This window comes from Rhea pennata, chromosome 5 (genome assembly GCF_028389875.1).
Source record: "Rhea pennata isolate bPtePen1 chromosome 5, bPtePen1.pri, whole genome shotgun sequence".
NCBI lineage: Eukaryota > Metazoa > Chordata > Aves > Rheiformes > Rheidae > Rhea > Rhea pennata.
In genome coordinates, this window is record NC_084667.1 from 9,079,088 (window position 1) to 9,104,035 (window position 24,948).

The 24,948-nt window shown below is 40.2% G+C and overlaps 1 protein-coding gene across 4 annotated transcripts in view; it reads right to left on the reverse strand.

The window, feature by feature from the left end:
* The window catches only part of MEIS2 (Meis homeobox 2), a 170,658-nt gene that overhangs the window by 140,966 nt on the left and 4,744 nt on the right, over positions 1–24,948 (reverse strand). For all 4 annotated transcript variants that reach the window (XM_062575815.1, XM_062575813.1, XM_062575817.1 and 1 more), the window contains exons 5-7: positions 24,608–24,658; positions 23,540–23,689; positions 13,391–13,505 (exon numbers count right to left, since the gene is read on the reverse strand). In XM_062575815.1, coding sequence (XP_062431799.1) covers positions 13,391–13,505; positions 23,540–23,689; positions 24,608–24,658 — 316 coding nt within the window. The remainder of the gene's footprint in view (positions 1–13,390; positions 13,506–23,539; positions 23,690–24,607; positions 24,659–24,948) is intronic.

Here is a 24,948-nt window from a genome sequence, read left to right on the forward strand (position 1 = left end):
CATCTCTATCTGTTTCAGATAAGGGAATTGTTCGTCCAGCTCAATGGGAGCCCCTGAACAAAACAGTCACATGAAGTTAAAATTACTCAAGAGTACTGCTTACAGGCCAGGACCTCAATGTGTTAGATACTGTGCAAATACAAGAAAGGGACAATCCTTGGCCCAGAGACTTGTGTATCTTTTTTTTTTTTTTCACCCCTCACTGACAGAGGCCTAATGTAACTCCATTGATTTCAGATGTGTTACCAAGGCCTGATCATAGGCTCATTGAAGTTAACCAAAATCTTTCTGTTGATTTAACAGGCTTTGGATTAGTCCCTAAACAAGAACAGATTTTGACTCAGCTGAAGGATTTCACTTAAGCCCTCTGCTTGTTCAAGGATCCGTAGGAGCTAGGAGAACACTTCGGTCCTGCCGAGTAGGAGGCTGCGTTCATCTTGAGCCATCCCCGTCAACACACGTGTGGGTCGGGAGTCCCACTAACTAGAGAGCAGTCAGTAAGCGGTAAACCTGAACTGGGAGGGAAGCTCCAAGCCGAACAATTCCAATTTGCACTGTTTAAGTGATACACTTTAGGCCGAAGTGTAAAATCGGGCAGGGAATTCATGCAAGTTTCTGAATTTTACCCTCGTAAATAACTTAAAAGCTTAGCACTAAGTCCTGCAATAAAATTCCATGTATGTATTTGTCCTACTCACTTTTGGTGAATTCCCTGCAGATGGGGGCCGTGTTAAATCTAGGTATGACCAACATACAGCTGCAGAGTGAGAAGCCCAAGGAAAGTTTAAACAAATGAAATTGCTTAAACAAGTGTAACCACAACAAGCTGGTGGGCATAATGCAGGATTATAAGCAAAAGAGAACTCTTTCCTTATTTACGAATTAAATGCAGGGGTTGTCAAAAAATTTCATGGTACAGATCACATCTTAATAGAGAATTTGCTGAATTTCCCTCACTCGCTTTCGTGGCTGCACCACCGATCCTCGTCGGTGACGGCAAATGCTATGTTTACACAAGAAAGTGGAAGACCCCGATCCCAGCCTGCACGTGAGAAATGTGTAGTGCCAAGGGTGTACAGGGGTAACCATCCATAAAATAATTTGAGCTCTTTCCATGAGTTAGGTAGCCTGCAGACTGGGAGAGCCCTCTCGGAGCAAGTTGGAGCATCTGGAGCTAGCAATGGGCTTCAGCCTTAGAACAGCTGGGAAATCAGTGGAGCACAGGGAAACCACTTTGTCTTGCTCTCTCCTGCGCTCACCACGCTGGCTGTAGGTAGGAAGAGGGGCACCAGAGCCATCATCCCAGCTCTGCCACCAGATGATTTCCCGGTGGTTGCCCCTTATGCTGTGATAAAGACGACTTTACAAATAACCCAAACACAGCCAAGTATTAGAGCCATCATTATAAGCCACTTATATTTAAGAGTAGAGGATGAAGAATCCTTTAATTCCTCTAACTCCATACATATCTGAACACTATGTGGTTTATCATGTTAAACACTCAAATAACAGCAGTCAAATTCCTTAAAGGTAAGTCTGACTTAACTGCAAAAATCTACTCTCTCCAACAAATTTGAAACAGAGTTAGTATTTCAGGAAATAAACCAAACTGAGCACAAATTCATTATTTTCTGAAGCTCACTTTTTAACATTTAAAAACACGGGAAAGGGGGAAAAAAGTTATACAAAATCTGCCCATGGGGAGTGAGAAAGAAAAGCTAGTTTATTATTATTTGTTCCTTAAAATGAAATTTTGTTTAGAAACATTAGGAAGTATTAGACCTTTATGATCGGTCTTCTGTAGCCCTTGTGTCTTAACAGGCAAAGCTGTACTGCCATAGTTTCTATGGGAATCCTCACAAAATGAAAAGTGTTCTTTTTATTTTTTTTATTATTTATTTATTTGTTTATTAAAGATAAGAGACTTGTGCTTTGCTTTCATTTATTTGGAGGTATTTGACCCAGGCTTTGCCTATCTGCTACTATTACTACTGATTCCCATGCAAGGACCAGGACTTTACATGGAAAATATCTTCTTAATCGCTCCTCTGAGCAGCAAAAGCTGCTTTCTAGTTGATTCTCACCTTTCGAATGTTCTGTAGAGAGTCCACCACTGGCCCACAAACAAAAGCATGCACTTTTTTTGAGAACTATAACTGTGAAGCAGGACTCCTCTTTTGTGAATTTTACGGTGTTATTTTAAGTAAGTTGTATGGAAACCAAGATACTAAATCTAGAGTGGTATGTCTCTTAAGACAAAAACAGTAAGTATAATAAAATAATTGCACAAAATTTTAAGCCCCTCCCTCAGCAAAATGTTTATAAAACCCCTAAGACCATGAAGCAGACTATTTATGACCGCTGCCAGTTTGGGAGGCCTAAGGCTTCCTTCTTCACCACTGCTGTCTGTGCTCGCGTTGCGAACTCTTAGGCAGCAGAACAGGGGATACACTAGATCTTCTCATGCCAGGATGAGAAAAAAATCAATGACAGCGTTTAACGACAGACGATGTGCAAGGTGACTAAACACTACAACCTGTTCTGTAGCTCTAGAGTATTAAGGAAATCCTACAGGAAAAAGGCAATACATTGCACGATCTTGTTCCAAGCCCCAAGACCTAAACATGAACATAAGTCAGGTTTGCTTTCGTCTCTATTTACTGTACTTGTTCTATGAGAAGAAAACAACTAGACAAGGAAGATACACGTATATAGTGACACACCTTTTGTTTGAACATTAGGAACATCACATAAGACTTCTCATCTCCATGCATATATAATTCAGAAAACGGTGATATGATCCATCCCATATTTTATTACTGACTTCACAGGTCTTATCACAAGTCTTATTACTTAAGAACAACATTAAGTTAAACATTAAGGCTATTTCATTCACCCTTTTTCACCTTTGTTGAAACAAGGGAAAGCTTTGAAATAGACTGTGCAGTTCACGACTGCAGCAGATCCCCTGCTTTCCTGAGGGTCAGGGAAGCCAAAACTTAAGAGCACTAATATACCCGAATGTTCTATATAACGGCGCATTTCTGGAATATCGGAGCAGTCCATTGACAACAGATGACCAAGGTTCGTAACAGTTGTGCCACACATAAGCCCATCGTACGGATGGAGGGGAAAGGCACGTCAGAGAGGCCGTGGCGCTTACAGAAGGTCCTAGTCTTTGGATTCAGCTCAGCAGCTAGCTGCTTCTTGGTAGGCAGCCGTGTCCCCATCTCAAGGCAACAAATTGAGGCAACACAGGCAATCCACTAAAATCAGCTAAAGGCCTCCTGGTGATCATAGTGGTTATTTGGATCATGCCTGCAGCTAGCATGGCAGTCAAGACTGCAATCAGCATCTCCTGGTCTCATTCTGTCCTTAAGGCTATATTGCTTACTTTGAAGTCCCTTAAGACCATATGCTAATTTAGACCAGAAAGTTGCAGGCTTAAGTTTTTATGTGCATGTGTTTTCACATATACATTTTTATTCTTGTAAACATTTTTAGTATTCATTTACATTTTTTACTGCATGTATGAGAGTTTATAAAGAGTAAAATTGCTGGTAAAATGGTAAAGGTTTATCTTAAAGATGATATCCTAAATATTCAGCCACTGATCTGATTTTAAAAATCCTCAGTCTATTGAGACTTACTTGTGGATCACTTGGTTCTTAGTGAATGAGAAACCTACCTGAATGATACAACAGTTTAAGTGAAAAAAAGAAGCCAGAAGGAAGGAGAAATTACTCACGTCAACCTATAGGAAGCTTCCTGCAACCTGAGCTCCAACTTTACCCATCTTTAATACCAGCTACTTACAAGAATCAGACAACAAGTGTAGGCAAGAAGAACTTGTATTTAGACACCAGAGCTAGATCAGTTGGTCCTCTGGAACGAGTCACTTATATGAGAAGTAATTTTACAGATTAAAAGCAATGTTTTACAGGCTTTTAAAAATCAGATTTGTTTGTGGTTCTGAATTTTCATATCAACCACTGACATTAAGAGACAACTAGAAACGGCTGTCAAACTATTTTCACCCCTTCTACTTCCCCAAATATAAAGCAACCTCGGAAGCAGGAGCAATCACAGAACAGTTATCACTGCTCTTCGCAGGCAAAGTAAAGACACTAAGACAAAAGGCACACATATTACAACGAGTAGTGCCATAATGCGGTGTTTGATGCTCTAGAGGGCCTTCAACAAGTACTGTACAGCCAAAAATCAATTGAAAATCAGCATGATAACAGAGCATGAGTTGCCCTGTAATAGCCTTAAGACCCCCAAGGCTATGTGGGTCCCTTTCATCTGCCACACTGCGCTGACTCTAGGGGAGCCTGGCTTCCCCTCCCCGAGCACTCTGGACACGTCTGCATCTTTTACCTAGCGCTTTCACCTTACAGTAAGGAAAACTGACAGCTTCAGTTAGATCTTTTAAGCTTTCAAAAGCAGAATTTGTTTTTTCTTAGCATAGGCTTTTTTTTTTTTTTTTTTTTTTTGCTTTGTTTTGTTTGTTTTCATATAAATTCCTCCTTAAGTCAGCCTGCTGATTTTTGGACTGTAAGCACTCTCAGTGGGAAGACATCGCTTCTGATTCTGTGACTGAATATACAGAGGCGAATCCTCCGTCTTGATCCAGAGTACAACTCGAAAGTGGAAGGAAAAAAAAATCCACTGTTCAAGTCCATGCAAATTGCCATGTATGCAACAAAGTGGGCCTACAAATATTTCACTCATATGGTAGGTTTAATTTCAATATTTCTTTAATTACTTTCCAACAATGTCTGGTTTCTGTTGAATTTATGCTAGTACTTGGCATTTGGTGCAACCCCCAAAAGATAAGATACATATGTCCCCTATTCACAGTCTTGGCATTTTTACCTTAACTCAGGCATCAAAGAGATTGGTTTGAAAAATTACCTTGCTGATTAGCTGGGCTTTCTGGTAAATATATAGTGTTAATCCTTACATTCTGAATATGACATAAGGTATACAAATGTTCTGTCTGACTCAATAGCAACATATCATGGCTTAAGGAGGACATGTATGCTGATCTCCGCGAGCGAAGAAAGAGCTAATTGGGAGTTAGATTCAGTGTGATTATCAGCTTGTTTATGATAAGGGAGTACTCTTCTGAATAGCACTGTAAATTCATCCCCGATTGTGGTGTTAAACCACAGCTCATCCCCCCCCCCCCCCCCCCTTTTGTTTGGTTAGAAGGGGCTTTAAACTATTTTCAGCAGATGACAACGTCATGCTTTGATTTTCTTCAGTCTTAAATAAATCAGCCACATGAGCCTGATGTCAAATTTCACTTCACTCATAGCAGAAAGACACATTTTTTAATGTTTACTATAAGAACACATTTGGGTAATTTTTCCCCATGTCATTATGAACATTAGACTGACCCAATTAATATGAAATGTTTCTATGCTGCTGGAACAGACCGTGTTACAGAAAGAGCCATTTGCACAACCTGTTCATGATTATGGGCCATAAGGACACAAAGATGGCATAGACATTTGTGGACCATCTGAATTCTTACCGAGAAAAGAGGAGAGGGGGGAAGAAGGGAAAAAAAAAAGAAAAGAAAAGGGGGTGGTGGGGGGAGAGAATGACGTTAGCTGACTGTTGTGGGTCATGTTTTTTAATCCAGAGTATTGGACATGTAACACAGCAACAAGAGCTGATCATTTTGTTTAATCACCTTTTGGATCTTTGCCAGATGGTCTCTATTGAGAGCGCTGCAAACAGAGAGAGATGAACTGCGTCTAACATGCCACTAGAGCTTTCCCGTAAATGTCTGAGAACTGAATCCAACAAGAATTTAGTCTCAGAGCAGAAAGGGATACATTTAAGAACTATGTGCATTAACTATACTTTTCCCCATAGAATCCTCACTTGGCATGAATAATTTACCCACTCTTATGCTAATGGGATCATGAAAGTATCCCTGTGTCTTTAGTGCAGCTATTCTCAGCTTTCAGTAATTACCCCACCCAGCGAAAATAACGCGGCTCCCGCGGGCGGACGGGGCCAGCTCCTACCCGGCCACGGCCGCGCGGGCCCGGGTGGGCCTCGGCGACGGGCAGAAAGCGTTGAGCGTTGCCCGGTGCGACGCGGCCTCGGCCGCGTCCGGACAGCGTGGGGAGCGCGATCCCCGCGCGGGGGGCGACACGCAGGCAAGCGACGGCGGAGATGCGGGCGGGCGGGCTGCCCGCGCACCCAAAAACGAAGGAGCGGGAACATCCCGCGGTCGTCAACGATAAAGTCGACCTTTCGCTGTTGTTTGGATTAGCACGGTCTCGTTAAACGGCGGGGCGAGAATTACAAAAAAAAAAGGTTAATGAATATACTTCGGTATCTTAGAATTCTATCAGCTACATGAAGGAAATTTCTCTAGTATTTTGTAAACAAAAAAGTTTTTTAAAATCAATTACAAAGAACTAGGCTCTGACCTCTGTCCACAGCACTCCATGCTATGTACTTCAGTATGTAAAAATTATCAGGCTAAAACATCTGGGAAAGAAAGCTATGAAACAGCAGGGAATGTGGCTGGTTTATTGTTTATCTTTTGTTTATGAGGCAGTATTCAAGTTTAATTACTACTCTAAATTAAACTCTAACAGGCATCAGGAGACATCCCTTTACACAACTAAGTTAAAAAAAAAAAAAAAAATCCAGAGATTCCAACACTAGAGGTTTCAAATAAGTTGGCGTATGTAGGAAGAAATTAGTCTGTAACAGCACAGGAAGGCATTTAAGCACTTGCTACTGTATGTTTGAATGTGTTGCATGGTGAAACTATTAATATTGCAGTAAACTTACAGATATAATTTAGCAAATGGAATATTTGGAGGTAAACAGGGTGAGGCTAGGTAGGATCTAGGATGGGAAGACTGGCATGAGAGGGAATCCTCGCTTCATTTAGAAATACAGATAAATCTTTAAAAAAGAAAAACAAACAAACAAAAAAACCGCAATGAAGACAGAGGCAAACATCTCACCAGTAAAACTCCCTTAAGTAAAAATGTTTAGTTATTTTCTCCGAATGGTCCTGGACAAAAGGGAGGAAAGGCTTCACTATGTTTACCACAACCGTAAGTGACCAGTTTGGGATGAACTTAGCTGTAGGAAAAATAAAAGTTAAAAGCAACTAGCAAAAGATTATTCCAGATGGCATCTGTCATATTGTATTTAGGGTTATTTTAAAGAGATTGCTGCCACTATCAAAACATTCCATTGACAGAGTTTTTCTAGGCTGCATTTGAAACCCCAGCACAACATATTTCAAATATGGAAGTAAGTGTTTTCTCATGTGTGTATGTTGATATACATATACATATATACGTGTGTTTATATACATACACACACACATATATGCTGGTGTGCATGTGTGTAAATAAAGTTATGTGAATTAAAAATGAAGAGTGAGGTGTGAGTCTTAAAATGTAAAAGATTTTAAAGCCCCCACACGAAGCTTTTATTAAACTAAAGATGAGGAATCTGCAGTTTTCACCAGCCCGATTATTAGAAAACTGTACAGTGAAGGAAAGATTCACTATGAAATTTTAATTCAGTTTATTGGAGAGTAGGTAGGAATAAAAGCTCCCCCATTCCCAGCAATCAAACAAAATCTGCAAACAAAGTGTGTTTGCTCATGCAATAGAAGGAAAGGAAAGAAAGGATGGGAGGATACTAAAATGTGACTATATTTAGCTAAGCTGGTTCTGGCATCATGATGGTTAATGTGCATGTGGTGTGCAGTGTGAGCTCAGCAGTTACTGGGCCAACTGTCTCAGTATTTCTGGGAATTCTGCCTATTCACAGTGCAGGGATTGTTCAATTGCTGCAAAATGTACAAAATGAATTTTACAAAAATGAATTGTAAGGAAGGCCCCATTACAACGATTTTACAGCAAAGATGTCAACATCAATTTTTCTTTCATGCATAACTAATGATTAAAACAGCATATTCCATTTGCCTAAGACAATTTATTTCATATTGGCACATCAAAATATTGAAATACAAAGTTATCTTTACCCTTCTTATTCACTGCTGCTGAACCCACACCATTGTTCAAACCATGAAAAAATAAAGCAAACTTGGCAAGAAATACTTAAAACAAAGGCTCATCAATATTCTCCAATTTGTCAACATCTCAATTACAGCAATGGAAAAAAATGTAAATTTCATGTGCTCTGAACACTGAGGGGTCTATTCTCCTGGCAGCGCACATGCCTAACTCCCCTCACCATTAATGGGAATTACTCAGACATATCAACACAAGGACGGGCCCCTCAAACTTGAAAGGAAAAGATGAATTAATAAGGGCTACTCTCTTCCTGTATCTTCCTCAGCTGAAAAAAAGTCATTGTTCTTTAGGAGTTTTTTCATACTTCATACAGTTCACCTTTCTGAGAGCTGTGCCTTCTGAAATAATGCATCTCCAGTGAAGCATTATTTATTAGGAAGTTTGATTTTTCACAGTCTGAAAGTTCGGGCCTTTCTGTTATTTTTTTTTTTTCCTTCCTTCCTTACAACAGAGAGCTTTCCTCAGATAAAAGTGTACCCTTGTACAGAGCAGCTTGATAGGTGAAAATATGAATAAACAAAAATGTTTTGAATTCTTAAGATGAATATACATACTATCCTCAGCAGATTTATCTATACATACATTAAAAAAAAAAAAAACAAAACACAAAGCTGTAGTATCAATATTTGGATAATAAACTTCCATGAAAGACTTTGTATGAATCTTACATATATGGATTTTTTTTTTCTTTTTTTAATATCAGCAACTTACCCATCTTCCTTTTCTGCCTATTGAAGTTTGGTTCAAAGGCTTTACTTCTCATACACCTATTGAGTCAGTATAGGACAGGCCTTTGGACATTAACATCTACTTCTGTAAACGAATTTCTGCATTACAAGATTGTATATAATGAGCAAAAACCATATTACCTAATTTTTCCAACATGCATCAGCCCAAAGATGTAACCTAGGACGAGCATATGTGATTTCAGCTAATATCTTGGTTGATTTTGCCCTGATCCAGAGAATTCGACTTTCCCATAGAAAGCTGTTGCAAACAAGTCTGTGGGACAAGCATCAAACTATCACACAAGTGTTCCAAAAGCATGTTAAGATACTGCCCTAGGGAGCAGCCCTCAACTATTTTATATAGAGGGACAGATCGTTTGCACTCAGCACAAATAGTTCCATCAAAAATCAATGAACTACTCATGTGAGTAAGGCAAGCTGTATTTGACACCCCTTTATTATTTTTACTGCTATACAAGTTGGAACAAGTTTCTCGTTTCTGGGTTCTCCCTTATGGTGAAGTTTACCACCCCAGACCCGATCCTGAAAGGTGCTGAGCTTCCAGCAATATCCAATGGAGGCTGTGGTTAAAGAGGACCTCTCAGGATCAGGCCCTTTGAATGACTAAACTAAGAACGTGACAAACCAGGTATGCAATCCTGGTATCATAAAATATGAAACAAATTATTCCCCAGTGCTTTCCTGTAGACCACATGTTTTTAAACCTTAAAAAGATTTATTTCCCGCTTTTCATGCATAATCTGCCATATTTGTTATTTGAAATATCCCATGAAGAGATTAAATAAGAATTAAAGTCTGAAGCATCATATCCATCACAGTGGTACAACTGATGCAGAATACCACAAGTCGTTTAGTCTCATATGTAAAGGCAGTGGCCTCCCCCCACACACACTTTCTTTCACACAGAAGAAGGAAAATATAATACCCCAGAAGACTTTCAAATATGTTTTTCTCCCCTCCAAAGAAAAGACTGGATGATAAAGCTACACACACCTTTTAATCTTCTGCTTAGGGTTTTTTACACATATATTCCACAGCAAAAACCCCAGGGTCTTCTGTCTCTCCTCCCCTTCTCTCAGCCCCTTTCCTGCCATCTCCCTTGCTATAACTCAACTAACCCAACAGAACCAGTCAGTTTTAAATTTCAGTTGGGACCCCAGTGACCTGTTAATGAATCTACAGAGAGGAGAAAAACTCACAGTGTTGAGTTATGCCTGGTGTTGCTAGCTGACTTGGAGTCAGAAATGCTTGAAGCGTTAACGTAATTGCAAGAATGTGAAAAATGAAGCGTTGGGCTCCTGAGCAAAGCGAAAGGTCAAAGCAAGCCCTACACAAAACAAGTCTCTGGAAGATGGCCTCATTAGACCATTAAATCAGCTTCTCCTTTTTTCTCCTTTGTAAGATGTTTAGAGTGTTTTATTTTTATTATTGGCTATATTTAACTCTTTCTCTTTCCAGGGCAGAGAGAAGCTGATCAGATCCACTACATAATTACTAATCTCTAAAACAGTATTATCCAGCATTGATCTACATCTGTGGATCTGAACTAGGATAAAGTCAATAAAGGCTTGGTAGATTACAGGTCACTAGTACTTAGGTTCGTTAGATGATCAATATGTTGTATAGCTTAGTTTTCTGTTGAACAAGTGAGGTGACATGTTAAGAACAACACAGACACTCACCACTAATAAAATTAGGATAATCTTTCAACATTTACTGCCTGAAGGCCCTTTCCTTAACTCTTTCAATGCCAGTATGTTTCTAATCATTTGAAACTTTGACTAGATTAACCCTTTTGATACTAATGGGACAGTCATCACATGCTGTCATAGAAAGTGTCCTCCACAAACAACCTAAACTCCTATTCTTTTGTTTCATTTATTTTATTTATTTATTTGAATCATGGATGGGTTCTTAAGCAGAGCCAGAAAAGACTGGCTGTAGTCTGAATCAATCTCTGCTGCCACCAGGCAGCAGCGGCAAAGCCCATAGGTTGCTAATGTAACCTAAGACTCTAATGAGCTCCCATTCTCAAGAAATCCTTATGGGTAAGTGGAATACTTGAAGCAGCATTTGAGGAGGGTCTCAACAAAACTGCAGAGGAAGAAAGCTAACCAAAATAAGTAACTAAGCCAGAATGGGTCAAGAGAGCATTTTTGTAATCTTAAATTAGTTGGGACCAAATCAGTGCCGTTTCAGAGATAGAGTAAACCCTGCCCCTCAAGAAAGTGTAAGGAAAATTCACAGATCTCTGTACCAGGCCTCCCTCTTTTCAATCTTTCCCAGGGATGAGAGATGGAGAGCAGTCCGAAGCTGTCTCCAGTGGGAATTTTGTCTGTACCGTGCGATCATACATCTTTTGGCTGCCAGCAGCTGAGCGGAACGCTGATTTGCCACTGGACGACTGCCTCCTTTTAAAAAGCTGAACTGGGTACAAAGGGAAGCGTATTAGCTATGTTTTACCCTGCTAGATCAGGCACCACTCTAGCGACTAATTCGGCCCTTCAGCAATCGGTTATCTTCTGCAGAAAGAAGCGCAACATACTTGTTTCCATCATATACATTACCAAAAACCCCAGCTTCCAATGGGAAGTGCATGTAGTTAGAGTAACCAACTACTTTTTCTTATGCTTAGGAATATTTCTTGAGTCTCCTAATTTACATGACAAGAGATCAGAGACTGCATGGTGAAATGCAAGATACCTGGATGTCAATGACAGGGATTTCTTTACATCAAACATGGCTTGATGAAAGACTACTTAACTAATACAGGGTTGCTGAAGCAGAGTGGAGATACAGGTGTAAGGACATGTCTTATCTAGGAGTGGATGAACACATTGTGGCAGATGACTCAGAGGAATTTTTTTTTCAGTAGGTAAACAATCTTCTGCTGCATCAAGCTTCTTAGCCCCAGCATACAAAGTAAACAGTTCTTCAACAGTAAAGCCCGTGGCCAACTATTAAAGGTAACACACATTTGCTGCGTTAGTAGTCAAGCCGTCCCTTTCATTAGCCACTGAAGCAACAATAGTTCACGTTGGGTCTCATACAGCTCCAACTGAACTACATAGGAAAAAACCCCGAATGACTCATGTTGGAATTGGATCACACCCTATGTCACGGCTGCTTTCTATCAGCAATAAGATTACAAATGTATAAACAATTCATACAAATACAAGACAAACCCAAACCAACATACCAGAGAGAAACTTTGCAAGTTCCTAGAATCCCAAGGCATACAACACACACCAGATCAGGATGAACGTGGGGATCTAGCTGCATGACAAACCCGAGATCACGTATCTCCCTAAGCATGGCAAACACCGTGGTGGGAAGCGGCTTGCAGTGCAAGGCTAGTAACAGAGGATGTACCTCACCGCACAGCACCCCGTGCTGCAGGGGAAGGCTGCTGCCTCTGCCCAGCCTCAGGACTCTGACAGATCTGTGATTCAACAGGCTGCACCATCAGCTACATTTGGTGCGTGTGTAACCCCAAAGTGGGAGAAAAGCAGTGCCAAAATGTTGCAGATGCACGAGGTGGAGAGAGCACACAAAAGGCCTTAGAAAGGTAATGTCATACTTGCTAGCTGAGGCTGGGATGAAGAGAAGAGGAAGGGAGGGAAAAAAAAAAAAAAAAAAAACAGAAAAGAATGGAAGAATGGAGACCACCTTGAATTACGGTCTTAGAAACATAGTCTTGGGAAAAGTTCCGGGAGTAACAGCAGACTATCCTCACCCCACTTTTTAGCACCTGAGGCCTGAGCCTCATAGACTTGTACCTTCTGCTGTTACTCACATTTGTGACCAGCGAGCGTTTGACACTACCATATCAACATGACAGCCTTGGACACTCACTCAGCATGGGCGCAGATGACTACACACAAGGTGAAAAACAGTAGGAAATAAAACAACAACAACGAACAACCCTAAAATAGCCAAACCTCCTGAACTCTGGAGAGGGCTTCACTGCACAGATCCAAGAGTGCTTTTCTAGTTTAGGTACAACTGTATCTGGCATTCAGAATTAAGATTTTTTCAGAAGCAAACATGAGTTTGTATAAGCAAACATTGCAAGAAACATTTTTTCTGACAGGTTTAGGGGGAAGGGTTTGCATCTTCTTGCTATAATTTAATAGCTTTATAACTTCTTACAGGAGTCCTTTCCTCAGCTAAAATTACAGGTTACATTTCCTATCGATAACCCGGCTCAAAAAACTGCATCACAGCTGGAGAGTATGTCTGTCATTGTATTTACTTACACCGCACAAAAATAAACTGTAGATAACCAAATTTGTAAAGGAATTGGCAGAACTAATCAATTGTTATTACAAAGCTTGTTTGAAGATTAGATATTCCTCTTTGAAATAATAATAAAATGCAGCTAAGTGGGTTAAGAAAGAGGAAACACTGTCTCCCTAAGTTACAGCTGATTACACTGCAAGTCTGCCACTCCGTGTTTACTCTAAGGCAGATGTACTGATATAATAAAAAAGCTGGAGTTATTTTAGTCATGCCTACTTTGCACAGGGAAAAAGTTTGACCTTTTACCTTGCTCGCTGCTGTTGTCTCCGCTCTGGGAAGCGTGGCCCCCGCTGGAGGGCCCCGGTGTGCCTGCCGAGTGCGTTGAGGTTGCATCATCGTGGTCTCTCCAAGATGAAGGATTCTGGTGTCAGTGTGCCAAGGAATTTTTTCCACAGTTCCCATTCCAATAGCAAATGAAGAACAGAAAGAAAACCAGGAGAAGAGGGGAGGGGAGGGGGGAAAGTATACACATTAGCATTTGTGAAATGTGCCAAACACTGATACTGTTTGCACAGCGTAATAATTCTTCAGCAGTGACAAGCAGAGGAGGTACAGAGATTATTTGTTAAAATAAAAGACAGTTTTTTAAAAAAATATCAAAAAGTTATCTGGATTTAATTGTATTAATAGCACTGCAGAAGAACACTTCAGGAGAAAAAAAAAAAAAAAAGATGTTAAGGTTGCTAAAGCGCTGCGGAGGGAGGGGGCGGAGGGCCGCTGCCAGCCGGCCAGGTGTCCGCGCGCGGAGCGGGGTGGCCGCGCGCTCCGCTCTGCCCGCGCGCTCCGCTCCGCCGCGGCCGGGGGCAGGCAGGACGGGAGAGGCGGAGGAGGGAAGCGGTTCGAGGAGAGGAGCGTGCCCTCAACCCTCTCCCCGCTGCCAGAACGACTGCTGGAAAAACTTCAAGCGAATGGAAAGTTGTGGGGAAAAAGGCAAAACTTCCTCTAACGCGTTACATACGCCAAACAAGATGCTTCCTCCTCCTCCCCCCCCACCTCACCATGACACATTTCAAAAGCCTCTCTAGATGCATCGCTGTAACAGTTCGCTTACAAGTATTGTCAAGAATAACCACCAGGTGATTATATAAAATAACACGTATAGTGATTTTTATATAATCCTTTCTGCATTACTACGCATAAAACACGACAAAAGAGCCTGCAGAAGACAGACATGCGAAGTTTGACGAAACTTGGCTACGTAGGACCTCAAGTACTGTACTTTAGTCACATAACTCATGCTAGCTTTCTAATTTATTGAGTATTGCCTTTCCTGGCGTGAGGAGCTGCTCTTTAAAGGCGTAAGGGAGGAAAAACTCAGCATTACAGCTTAGTGCTACTTGGTTGAGTGTATTCTCCTCCTGTCCTCCTCCCCTTTCCTGATCATTCCCAATACCCTGCTGTTGCTTAAAGGAAAACAGGAATTCTACTGTACAGGAAGAGCTTTATCAGCACCACATGAAGGCAGGCAAGAGATGGAATTTCCTCTGGCAGAAAAGGAGAGCAAGAACACATGAAACAGATCAGGCTCGGGGCTGGACCTGCCTTGCTTGTCACCTGTACGTGACCGCTGAAACCGAGCGCGTCCTAAGAGTCCCAAACACCACCACCAACAAGCAACAAGAACAGAAAAACGCCACTTGCTAGGCTGCGTCGTGCTTTAATCTGCACCGGGCTATTGAAGCATGAAGGAGGAGATCCTGAAAGCAGCAAACGACAACTTCTGATAAATTCTTAGCGTGGGACTGATTCTGACCTCACCACCCCAACGTATAGCCGACCTAAGTTCAACAAAATCAACTGATTTACCCGTTGTAAAATCCAGTGTAAATATGATTAGAATCAGGTCCCCAAAATATATCAAAACATCTCCAAGTAATCTCCTAGCACTGATTAGTACCACATGCCCTATGGCAACCTAAACTAGAACTGCCAAGTAACTTTTTGCTAGAAAACCCAGAATCATAGATCTAAAGAGCTTGATCCAGATCACAACACAGACACAAGGAAGAGCTTGTGACTTCAAAAGGTCCTGAGAAAGGGCTTAGGTGACTAGAGGGTAAGAAAAACCCAAATCCCCTTCACCTTACACGAACACGCGCACACACACACACACGGTTCCACAGCAAGATGATATGAGTAGGTCAGAAAAGATAGTCCAGGATCTTAAATTCTCTTAACTGATCAGCAAAACAGACAACAAAATCAAATTAAAACAAAACAAAACCCTGAAAAACCCTAGCAAACTAATCTACTTTTCTAACACAGAATTGCAATAGAGAAAAACAAATTAACAACAGCATTTGATATTTTTTGAGGTCATTATATTAATTAGGTCTCTGGAATTGCTATAACTACCATAATTCCCCCAAATTTAATAATAAAAAATTACCATTATTTCACAGTGCCAGGTGGAAAGATACAGAAAAAAAGAAAGAGAAGAAGTCTTGAGAGTTCAAGTAGCCCAGATGTTATTTTAAAAAAATAGAAGGGGGACAGGTTATGGCTGGAAATAAGGTTAGGAAAATGTTCAGATAGAAACAAAATACAGAAACCAAGCAAGTTGCTTTACTGCCTGGATTAAAACAGTTGTGCCTATGAGCTTCTCTTTTTATCTCTGAGTTAGGAAGCCACTCAAATAGCTTCAAGCTGAAGGCAAACAGCAGACAGGAGCTCTTCAGCCCTCTGCAGCCTCTTAGCGTCAGCTGTTTGCCGGATGGTAATCAGATAAAGAGCTAGAAGAAATACATGAAAAAGGAAAGAAACAATAGCATAGCATGAGTTTAGCCCTCCAACAATATCAGGCTTGAACCTTCTTTTAGAAAATGTAATAATTGCAACATGTTCACCTAGGCTAAACTTTTCAGGGAACACGGTGAGTTATGTTAATTTTATGCACTGCAGGCTCTCTTAAGCCGGCTGCTGTTGGAGCTCCTTATCACACATATGAAAATTACAATAATTAACTGGTAACACCTCAGCTATGTTTTAAGGCAAATGTCATCCAAACCCTATCATACAGTATTTCAAAAGCTAGGCTGGCCTTTATGTTTCAAAAACGTAATGATTTGGAAAGGATCACTGAATAAGACTTCCTGCAGCTGAAAACACTTGCTGTCTCTCCCAGGCTGAGTTGTTCTTGACCTCGGTTTGTAGACCCAGTTTTAGAAAGACAGACTGTATTGATTGGGAATTCAGTGTATTTCTTGTGACACAGTTTTCCTGAGGAAACAATTTGGCAGCATTTTGTTGAAGGATAGGAATAATAAGATGGTATATTTACAAGATGCGATGGTAGACCGTTGGAAGAATTTGAAAGTGAGGAGAATAACTATGCTTTAATATTATAACAAATGGAAATAACTCTAGGGGTGGAGTTTACAGCCATATAAAAAAACAATTTTTTTTTTCCTTTGGACTTAGATCATTGTACGTGTCGGTCAACTTCTGTTTTTTCCTCTAGACTGTTTCCAACTTCGCATCCCTCAAGAAAAACTTCTTGGCCAAATGCCGAATCATAAGTAGTTATTTTATGTACATCTCCACAAAAATAGGAGCCAATGACACATCTAAAGAGTAGTTCACTAGAAACACTTAATCAATATAGTTTAGGTATCTAGAGAGATCCTGATCCAGAGTCCACTGACATTAATGGTAATTTTTCTATTGATTTCAATGAAATTTGTATTAAGCCAGGACTGTAAAATGAAGAAATACAGATAGCTATAGGTCGATTATACAGTCTGTTAGCCTGGCTTCTCCTTGCAAGTTCTAGTAATCTACATTGCAGAAACTCATCAAAGAGTGTGGACAATGTCTGCTAAAGTGCAATTGCCTGTTTTGTGTTTGTGTATATATGGATATGTATGTATATACACACACAAATATAGATTTACATGGCCTATAACATATACACACGTGTATGACCTAAACTACTAGAGTACACCACAGAAGATAAGCAGCACACATGTATCTATTCCCAGTAGTTTTAATAATTGGGAGTCAAATATGGTGCTCCTCTTGCTCTTACCTAATTGTGTTAAAGAGCAGTGTTACCAGGAGAAAAGCAGTGAATACTGAGTAGAGCACAATAGAAGGAGATGGAAAATAGATACAAGAAGCTAGGTCTCCAGGGGCAGTATTTTCTATTTGCTGGGCTACAGACTCGCAGCTGATAATGCAAGTTGTAATTAATATAAAAGCAGGAGACAATATGGGGAAAGCTTGTACTAGCAGGGCCACAGGAGATCGCTCCGCTGCTATCCACTGTTTCTCATTTACACACACAGCCTTCCCTGGAAAACACAATTTTGCCAGTGTTTTTTCCCTTGAAAGCTAAAAAAAAATTGATTTAGCACCATCATTGAATTTTGCTAAATCTAGAAAAGAGCAACAGAAAGGACAAGAGTCTCTTGGTATACAAAGCAAATCTGATGTGTTACTCTTTTGTCGATGCTGCAAATCCGGTGGAAACTGTAAGCGTTTTTAACTGCTACAGGGTTTCTCGAACAGAGATGTTGTAGGGCATGTTTGATACAGGATAACCTTCTGCTAGATTGCATTTCTTACTTTGTATGCCCAGAATTTCCACTGCACGAGGTCTGGCTTATTTTTTGTGAGTGTACGCAGTCCCATTAGGGCTGATTCTGACTTCACACTGTTTTTTGTGGTGATATTAAAAACTCAAATAACCCTAAGAAAGTTTCTTCTGATTTGTAACTGGGAAGTAAAATCAAAACCAGACCAACTGATAGGCATTTCAGTAAGATGAGCAGGATTTAGCTCGTGGACTTTAACTGAAGTTTCCAGCGTATAGCCCTGGCAGGATCAGGCCCTTACATGGTATCGGGTGAAACGGGCAAAACCATTTATCTTGAATGAACAAATACAACATACCTTCTCTCCAAAAGAAAACAGAAGAGCTGTACGACTGCCTCTCTGTTACGATAGCTGCACTCAAAGGTCTGCGGGTTGCTCTAGGAAATTAATTTTACAAGCACAGAACTGCGCTGAACTACCGATGCACGTGGCATTTTCCCCCTCAACTTCGAGCCACATCTTGCTCACCTTGTTCTTACAAGTAACACCTGTAAACGCAGCGGAACTACTGACATGACTGAGACCACAAAAATGTGTCCCTACGTGCTGCCGTATATCAAAACATGATATACTATGCCAGGCGTATAAACCTAGGCACACACGCACACGTGCGTGTCTATGTGCGTGTTTTGCACGTAAACAGTCCAAGGGGATATCTTAGAGGCTGTTGTGGAGTGTGGCAATAATAAACTTCAGAAAAGAAACTTTCAGTAAGTAAATGGACTATGAAAACCAGTGATTTGGCATATGTATGTTTTTGAAAAAGACTACTCCTGATATTACTAAGGTGTATTTTCTTACAGATGCATGTTTAACATGATCTTATAACTGACTATTTTCTAGCAGAATTACATGAGTTGAAAGACACAGCATTGTAATCTATCAGATATTTGTGTACATTTTTACATATTTACAAATACCTCATTTTTAATCATGACATTCTTATCCCTAGGCTTTGCAGTTAAGAGAAGTGTCAAGAAGAATTTTTGACACTCCTAGAATGTGGCAACATTTTTAAAGGTATGTGCTTTGTATTTTTCAATTAAAATTGAAATCAGACACGTAAGCCACCTGTCAGTAAAGAACTGAGACCTGAAAAATCAGCTGTTTGTTGTTTTTTTTTTTTTTTTATTCTCCTCCTACTTCATTTTATGTGGCTACACTTCATCTAGAATGATAGGCAACTCAAACCAAAGAGGGAACACCGACATCAAATAGACAGTGAAACGTGTTATCATTTCAGATTGAGAGTGCTCTGATTAAAATCAAAATAGTCAAATTCGAACGGTACGCTGACTTGGAACAGCACCAAAAAATGCGATACTCTCTACGGTATTGGAAAGTTCCTGATGCTCCCTGAGCACATGCAGGGCCTACAGCAACATCCCAAGTTTTAAACCACATTCTAAGAAAAAAGGTTATTAAAAAAGTTTGCTTTATTATTGCTTCAGTTAGCTACTTTGTTCCTCTTCTGACATATTACAAACAAGAAAGCGCCTTCGGGGTCCGATCCTGCATTTCTGGCATACTCAAAACTCCCACAGAAGCCCATAAAACTACGGAATACCTAGAGAGTACAGTATGGGGCCAATAATCACGTCCTCATTAGTCAGTGAAATCTTACCAAAAAGGTTTAATTATATAACTGGGAGAGATATATAGCACTCTATTTATATTTTTTTCTCGTCTGCAAGATATCAGAAATCTGCATAGACTAGTCTTCAATAAGGGCTATTAAAGAAATATAAAATGTCTTGATGTCCAAAAGTACCAAAAAAAAGCTATCTAATATCTCCTCATTTGAGAGCTGAAAGGTTTAATATTCAAACTAATATTTCTCTTCTCCAGCTAAGGCATCAGATTTCTAATCTGTCAACAGTCCTTTTATAGAACAGAGATGTATGTATTTTTCTGCCCATTTTTAATTATATTTTATGAATGATGATCTGTATATCATTACCTCTCAGCTGCAAATTGACTTTAGCATATAAACAAACATCAGGAAGACTGAGGCTCTGATCCTGCTCCCGCCAAAGCCGCGGGAAGAAATCCATAAATTTCTACGGGAGAAGTACTAAGCTTCTAAGTAGGTTTATGCTAAAGGAAGAACTGTGTGGCATCAGGTGAAGCCAGGTGTAAAAGAAATGTAAAGAAAGTAGAGAATGATATCATATGCTTGAAAAAAAAAATCTCCAAATTTTACAAGCATTACAGTTTTCAGATTTGTATAGTCAGAAAGAAAGAAAAAAAAAGGATTTGTGGGCAGTCTGAACAGATATTTGGGGCTGAATGCAGGATAGGGCCCAGCATGTTTATATTGAACAGTAATAAATTCTCTGTGCTGGGAAACTCAACTTTAACTGCAGCTGGAAAGCTTGCTTGCTTGCTTTTTTGCTTGCTTGCTTGCTTTTTCTTTCCTAACTGATCTGTTTCAGCCAGGGCATAGCTGTAATTACCTTCTTCCCATCTACAGCTAATACCTTAGAGCAATAAAAAAATATGAGGGTGTTAAAAATTCAAACACTAATTATGGGCTGTTATATTTACTAAACAGCAGAGTAATAACAAAAGTTTCAGCTTCTTGTGGCCTGCACCGCAGTATTTGATTTACCAAGTCTCTGGCCCCTTTACACTTAACTGTATTACATAACAGTTAATAGTGCACTAAAATAAAATTCAACATATACATTTATTACCAAACATATATAGCACAACTGCTTACAGCTGTCTCCTTACAGGTACGTCTTTAAAGAGCTTCTCCTTTGTTGCATTGTTTTCCATTTAAGTTAGATAAATATTACAGCAGCAGATTTTGAAAGAGGAAATATGCAGTATCTGAATATCCCACTTTAAAAGTCTTGTGGTAAATATCAGCTAATCCCACATTTCGTTCTGTTGCTTTCACTTGAGCTGCGTTTTCAGGTCTAGCAGAGGAATAAAGCTGCACTAGAGGGCTGCATTAGTCCCGAGTTCACCGCTGCCACTGTCACCGCCACTACCCCACACGTTCACGTAAAACACACATTTCACACACACGCACAGTGCAGCTTGATACTGCTTAATAAGAGTAGAGGTGTATGGATTTTGGGGGTGTCAAACAGCTGTCACAAACTGTCACCTCCACAAGAGAAACCTTGGCACACAACAAATTAAACTACACTTCTTTTGGGCTGTCATTATTCATAGCCAATCAGTTGAAATGCTCCTAGTATTTCATGTGCAAATAAAACCATGAGGGGAAGATCCCTGGATCAGAATAGTGGGCCAATACATAATAACAGAGGAAACAACATGCTGTCTCTGTCCTTCTGAAGTGGCTCATCATCACTCCTGCACCAACTTTCACCAAATGAGATCTAGCCTGAGGCTATATATTAAATATGCATATCAAAGCAAATGAAAAAATAAACCTGGAGAGTCAAATTGGACAAATTTGCATGCTTGAACTATTAAATTTTCAGGTAGATGCTCACAAAAGATAGTTCCCTTTATACTCTTGCACCTATATATATATGAACGTTTTTTTAAGGCTTTTCCTTCTTTATGAATAAAAGTGGATTTCTCCATGCTGGAACCTAGTACAACGTGAATCTAAACATACGTGCACAGTAGTTTGACTAAGCTATAAAAGAGCGTTAGAGTTTTGTTGGGAAAACAAGCTAATACACAAAAAAAAATCCAATAAGGAGACACATTTCCCAAAACGCATGAATAAAATGTAACTATGTGATACAACTCTTCATTTCCCAGTTGGTGTTCTGGTTGCACAAATTATTGCTTCCTTTCAAAACAAATAGCAGGGGGCTAAAGTAAAAATGTTATAGCTCAAATCTCCAGGAAATAAAAGGCTTTAAATTATAATACCCAATGAAGTGGTAAACCCTAACGGGTGCAAGATAAATGGGTTGTCATATTTACTTGAGTTTGTTTTTTGGGCCACAAAAGCAAGAGGAGATTCTTCTTAGTGAAGATAATAGTTATCAAATTATCAAAATGCTAACCCCCTCCGCCCTTGTCCTATCATTGTGTGTGAATTTAAATATTATAATGGAGCACTGCAAATTGGCTTGAGCATTCGCCATCTGCCAGAACCCTAAACAGGCTAGTTTATCTAATCTCTTCAATATAAACATAAGCATGCTCCATTTCTACACTTCCACTTGAAACACACTCTTGTAAAGAAACTGCACTGGAGAAACATATACTTTTTTGTATTGCTCTGAATTATACTCACAATGAGCTTTATATCTTTCAAGCTGCCACTCATTCAAATTTCTTTTCTAGTACAGCCCCTTACATGTACAAATTTAGGGTTGGAAAATGCCATAAAACAAATATTTTTAAAATAGTGTCATGCCTCATAGAGTTTATTATCTACAGATGAGATAGCTGATAAGCAGAGAAACTTTCAGAGACAGCTACATACTTTTTTATTTCTCAAAATAATACATTTAAAATGTAAAACATCACAAAAAAAAATCTTGTTGTACAATGTTTACCAAATAAAAATGAGAAAATGAAAGCTAAGGCTTCGGTCCAAAAATATTTTCAGGCTCTAGGACTAACCCGTGCCGGGAGGGGAGGGGGCATTTAGAAGAATTTATTATTATCTTATTTCCTAATTGAGCTTCAGTCCAGGTCTAATGTAATTATCAAATACACATACAAACAACATGTTTTCAAAAGAAACAAAAGCTCCTAGAAGGCTCATTCTCCTTGGGCTTAAAGCTACTCTTCTTAACACACTGGGAAATAAAGGCAGGCGCCTGTGCAGAAAGCATGGTTAACTTCACACCGGGTGTTAAATTAATATTTCAACCGCTAAAATATTAGACTGTATCATTTAGATTATGAGTTCAATTGAATCTAAAACTGTGTAAACCCCTTTACCCCCCAGGGATGCGTTCCTATAAATAAACTAGAGTTCACACCCACTCTTTTTAACCATAGCTATTCGTTCCCTTTTCTGCGGTACCAGCTGCAATCTTTTCCTTCACTTCCCGAAGTCTCTCTGCGTCTACGAATTTTCAAGTATCACCAGATCCGCTCCAAAACATTATTTGCAAAACCCGGAAAAACAAAGGCACTCGCCTTACCACGCACACCAACGTTCAGTCCTACACACGTAACACGAATTCACCAACTCCTAAAGTGTTAAAATCAACCGCTAACCTACGGTTACTCAATCATAATTCTCTCCAGCTTTCTGTAATACATTGTTAATAATTGCTTCATCAAGGTTACTGTCTTTTATTATGAAGATGCTTCAGGCGTTTGGCAATAAGTCCATATTCTGACAATAAGTTGCTCTAAAGCACAAGCATTGGAAACTCTAATGTGCTAACCCTTTTTTAATGCAATGTAGTATTGCCAATAATTCTCATCACTTGTCATCCCGACAAGGGTGGTGGTGGGGAAGTAAATCAGCAAACTTTCTCCCTAACTTTCTTGTCTCTGTTTTCTTACATTGCTGCATTGATTACTGAGTTGGCAAAGAAGAAGAGAAAGCACCGATCACCACATCAAACAGACAATTTGCTAGCTCTTCAAGTCGCCCAGATCAGGAAACTTTACAAACCATTGCAAAGTCACTGCTTTCCAGACGGAAACAGAAATAACCTTTTGCATTTTTACAACTTTACAAATCACGAGGGAAGAGAGTGAAAAGATGGGACCCGAACTTACAAAAGGTAGAAACAATAATAATGGACAACAACAGCAAAACAATGAAATTGGGGGCAGGTTCTCTAAGCAGGTTTAAGTCTTAAAAAATGCCATAAAGAAATCAACAGGACTTACATGGTCGGCTAAATTTGTGGAAGATCCTGAGAGTTCTTCGTGGTCTGATTTGGAGCTGCCATCCCTTTCATCAATAACGAGGTCTATTGGCATTTTTCCTTTCAAACAACTAATGTACCGATGGCAGAAGTTATCGCACAACTCATGAACCTGAAAACAGTAACAAGAATAATAGCAGCAATAATAGCAAAATATCGGATTGCAACTTTTTTTGGTAGCAAGAATAACAGTCTGATCTACTCCACAAGTAACTCTAATTAAGGGGCACAATAGTTGAAGGCAAGGAAACAATAGAGAAATTGTTGCAGCACATATTATTCTCTAGAGACTTGCCGCAGCAACAAGTTAGAGAGAGAGATAGTGGGCTCAGTCTAGTGTGCCGAGGAAAATCCGATTCGATGATAACATCAAAACATTAGAAGCTGGACCTAGACAGTATCTCTGGAACATGCACAGCCCAGACAGGTACAACTAGTCACTCGGGATGGGATCTGTTTAAACCGAATGAAAAAAAAAAAAAAAAAAAAAAAAAAAAAAAAAAAAAGGTATATGTGCCTGGGACTAGTAAAATGAAGATATTCGCTGAGGCTCTGGGAACAGCCGTTCTCATGGCAGGGCACAGCCCCCTCCCCACGCCGAGCAGGGGCCCCCTGCCTCCTCCAAACATTTAGTGCTTGTTTGGGGTTAATACGCCTGCCGGGGCTGGAGGAAAGCAGGAGAGCTTTCATTTCTTCTTTTGTTAAACATATTATTTCCGAGTCAGGGAAAGAGCTTCAAGTGAGGGAAGGGGTAAGAAGGATGTAAGGGGGTTGATAATATATATATTTAATGACTCGGTTGAAATTACACAGAGAGAGAAATGTCGGGCTGGGCTGAGCATGGCTGTCGGGTGTCACATGCTCTTGTGGCACAGGTTACAGTGTCACACTGCGTTTCCTCTATCTCCTCTGGCCATGTTTACAAGCTGTCCCAAAGAGCGGAGGGGGTGGGGGACGAGCAGGGGGAGGGAATCGCTTGTCGTGGCCCCCCCTCCACCACCACACACACGCACACCTCCCTGGCTCTTACCTTTTCTAATTCCAAAAGGTGAAACCTTAGTACTTGTATTGCTTGGATCATCTGCAAGAAAGTTTTGAGCAAGGGGTTACGCGGGCGAAAGCGGCGCGGGGGCTGCGCGGAGCCGCGAGCCCAAGCGGGCGAGGGGGAGCGGGGGGCTGTCAGGGCGCGCGGTCATTATCCAGGATTTTAGCTCATTGGTCACGCTTGAGCAATTTTGATCAACTTTAACCTAAGCGCTTGATTTTTATCATATTTATCCGAGGAGCGGTGATTAGTGTTTTATTACCGCGATCTTGGAGAAAACCTCTCCTCTCCTTTGCCCCCCTCCCTCCCAGCACCCCGGCCCTCGT